The sequence below is a fragment of the Charadrius vociferus genome, unplaced genomic scaffold (genome assembly GCF_000708025.1).
Source record: "Charadrius vociferus isolate BGI_N301 unplaced genomic scaffold, ASM70802v2 scaffold1168, whole genome shotgun sequence".
NCBI lineage: Eukaryota > Metazoa > Chordata > Aves > Charadriiformes > Charadriidae > Charadrius > Charadrius vociferus.
Window position 1 is genome coordinate 204,311 of NW_009661376.1, and position 2,739 is coordinate 207,049.

General features: G+C 63.6%; 1 protein-coding gene across 1 annotated transcript in view; it reads left to right on the forward strand.

The window, feature by feature from the left end:
• Positions 1-207: 207 nt before the first annotated feature.
• The window catches only part of AES (amino-terminal enhancer of split), a 12,109-nt gene continuing 9,577 nt past the window's right edge, over positions 208-2,739 (forward strand). Inside the window, exons 1-4 of the mRNA XM_009893992.1 lie at positions 208-250; positions 628-745; positions 1,428-1,491; positions 1,933-1,988. Coding sequence (XP_009892294.1) covers positions 208-250; positions 628-745; positions 1,428-1,491; positions 1,933-1,988 — 281 coding nt within the window. The remainder of the gene's footprint in view (positions 251-627; positions 746-1,427; positions 1,492-1,932; positions 1,989-2,739) is intronic.

Consider the following 2,739-nt stretch of genomic DNA (forward strand, 5'->3'; position numbering starts at 1 on the left):
CACGTGTTGCGGCGGCACAGTGCTGGCCGAGGCCTTGGCCGGGGCTGCGCCCCCAGAACCGGGCTCCCCGCCGGCCTTGGGGGTGCGAGGTGTTGGCCTTGGCCCGGAAAGTTGTGTCGACAGTGTGTAACATGTTCAGGAGTGGTGTTGTGGCTCTTCCCAAAGTGATGCTGAGCTCCAGTGCTGCGGGGATTTGGGTTTCACGATATGCTGGAGCTGGATCCCAGTCAGGGCATGACCACGGGACGGGGTACGGGTGGGCGGGAAGCTCTGCCATGTGGCACACGGGTGAGGACAGACCCCTGGGCTGGGGCTGGGCGGGAGGGCCGGGGGGTTGCACGCCTGTGCCAGCTGTGGCCGTGCATCCTCCTCATCTGGCTCAGAGGCTGAACCGATGCTGAAAAGGTGGAGAACCGTTGCCCTTGTGCCTGGCCGTAAGCATTTTCCTCTGCGGTAACTCTTTCTGCCTCCTTCTCCACATGCTGCTCTCCCAGATGTGCCCATAGCCTCTTCCCCGGGTGCAGGAAACCCCTGGGGGACTTGTGAGTCTCGCTGGGCCAGCAGCCGTGACCCCGGGGGTCCCCTCCTCTGCCTAGGCCCATCTCCAGGCACCCTCCGCTGCCTCAGGAGCTGCTGTTGCCGCCAGTGCCATCCCCAGCACCCCCCAGTCCCTCAAGCTGACTTATCCAGAGACCTTGGACCGCATCAAGGAGGAATTCCAGTTCCTGCAGAACCAATACCACAGGTGAGAAGCTGCCAGCGCTCGCCTGCCAGCAAGGCGCTGGGCACTTAACTGGTGCTGGCGAGAGGTGCACGGCCCCTCGGTGCTGGGCATCACTGCGGGCTGGCGAGGAGCGCTGTCCCATGCTGCTGCGGGCACTGGTCCATCTGGAGGACAGCTGTGCCAGGCACCACCTTGGTAGCTTGAAATGACACTGTTTGAGGGGGAAACTCGCCCTCCTCCTGCCAGAAGCCCTGGGATGAGGGTGCTGGCTTCCAGGGCTCGGCTTCTGGGCTGAGCTGGAGCCATCACTTAGCAGACCCGGAGTCCCTCTGATCCCCCCTGCTGCTGGCCAGGATCGCCCCTTCCCCGCACGGGAGCAAGGTTTGAAACGCAGCTCGGCTTGGCAGCTCGCTCCATTTGGGAAGCAGATGCTGGGGAGGGGGTTAAAACTCCGTGCAGATTGCTCCCTGACGCCTGGATCCCTTTGCTGTCCATCTCCTCTTTATCAGCCCCTTCCCACCCTCTTTCAGGTGGTTTTCTTGGCTTGTGCTGGGGGACGGGTTTGACTCAGAGCAGGAGACTGAAGCACGTGGTGGGAGGCTCATGCTCTCTCCAGCCTGGGAGATCTTGCCTGGGGGGGAGCAGGGGGTCTCTCCATCTCTCTTCCTCCCTCCCGCTCTCTTTCTTCTCTTTATTTTTACAGCTTGAAGTTAGAATGTGAAAAGCTGGCAACAGAAAAAACAGAAATCCAGCGTCATTATGTCATGGTAAGTGAGCTCCACCTGAAAGGAGGAGGGCGGTGGGGGGTGTCTCCTCTGAACCATCAAAGGACACGCAGCCCTGGGATGCTTTGGCTTCCCCTTGGGCTTGGGTTGTGTGGCCAGGCCCTGAGATCTGGTTCCTGTGGTTGTTATTGTCTGTCTTTCCCCCAAAATGAGCTGTGGTGTTTGAGCCGGGCTTGCTGCCGCAGCTCGTGGTGGCAAAGCCGCTCCTGTGCGGCTTTTCTCCTTTCCCACAGGCTGCGGGCTGCGGCCATGCACCGGAGAGACCTCTGCTCCTGGGCCAGGAGCTGGGGACTATTTTCTCCTCCTGGCCTGGCCAGAGTGTGGGCCTTTGTGGCTGGGCTGACCCCGCGCGCCAGCACCCAACTGTTTGCGGGTGCCCCCGGGCTCCCCTGCCATGCTGACGCTGCCTTCTCTCCCCCACAGTACTATGAGATGTCCTACGGCCTCAACATCGAGATGCACAAACAGGTGAGTCTGGGTGGGTCGGGAGCATTGTCCCGGGTCCCCTGTCCTGCTTTGCCGTCCGGGCTCTTCGAGGTCATCCCTTCCCACGGGACGCGTGGGCAGTCGCTCCCTGCCGTAGCCCGGGGAAGGCCGTGCTTGTGGGGCTGTGCCGCCCCTGTGCTTCCGGAGCTCTGCCCCGCTCTGCGTCATGGCCTTGGGCCTGTCTCCTCAGCTCTCCGCACACGCGTGTGCACTCCAGCACGAGCCGCCGGTTGCTCGCTGAGTTCAGGGAGCGTGTTCCCGGCTGGGTCACGATGCGCTTGTTGCAGTGGGGAGAAAGCAGTGGTGGAGTGAGCGCTTGTGCTTGCACGGCTGCTCGTGCCATTTGTGAGTGGCTGACTGGGGACCGTCATGGAGGAGACCGGCTCCCGCGGGGCAGGAGGAGGCGCAGGGTGCCGGGCAGGTGACGAGCTCCGGCTTGCTGCCTTTGCAACTGCCCGGTGCTGGCCAGCCCTGGGGGCAGTGCGCTGCGGGGCCGGGGCGAGGAGCATCGTGAGGTGGGTGCTGGGGTACGGGCTGGGGTCCCTGAGGGCTCGGGGTTTCACATCCCCCCTCGCTGCCTCCCCATCCCTCCCTCCCGCCCTCCCTCCTGCTGCGCCGCGCTCCGGGTCACCAGCTGCTCTGAGACAGAAGGTTTCTTCTCATCTATTTTTAAAGAGGCTGCGGAGGAGCCGGGGGAGGCGTGCTGCAGCCGCGGGCTCCTTCCCTCCCGCCCCGCGCCCCCCG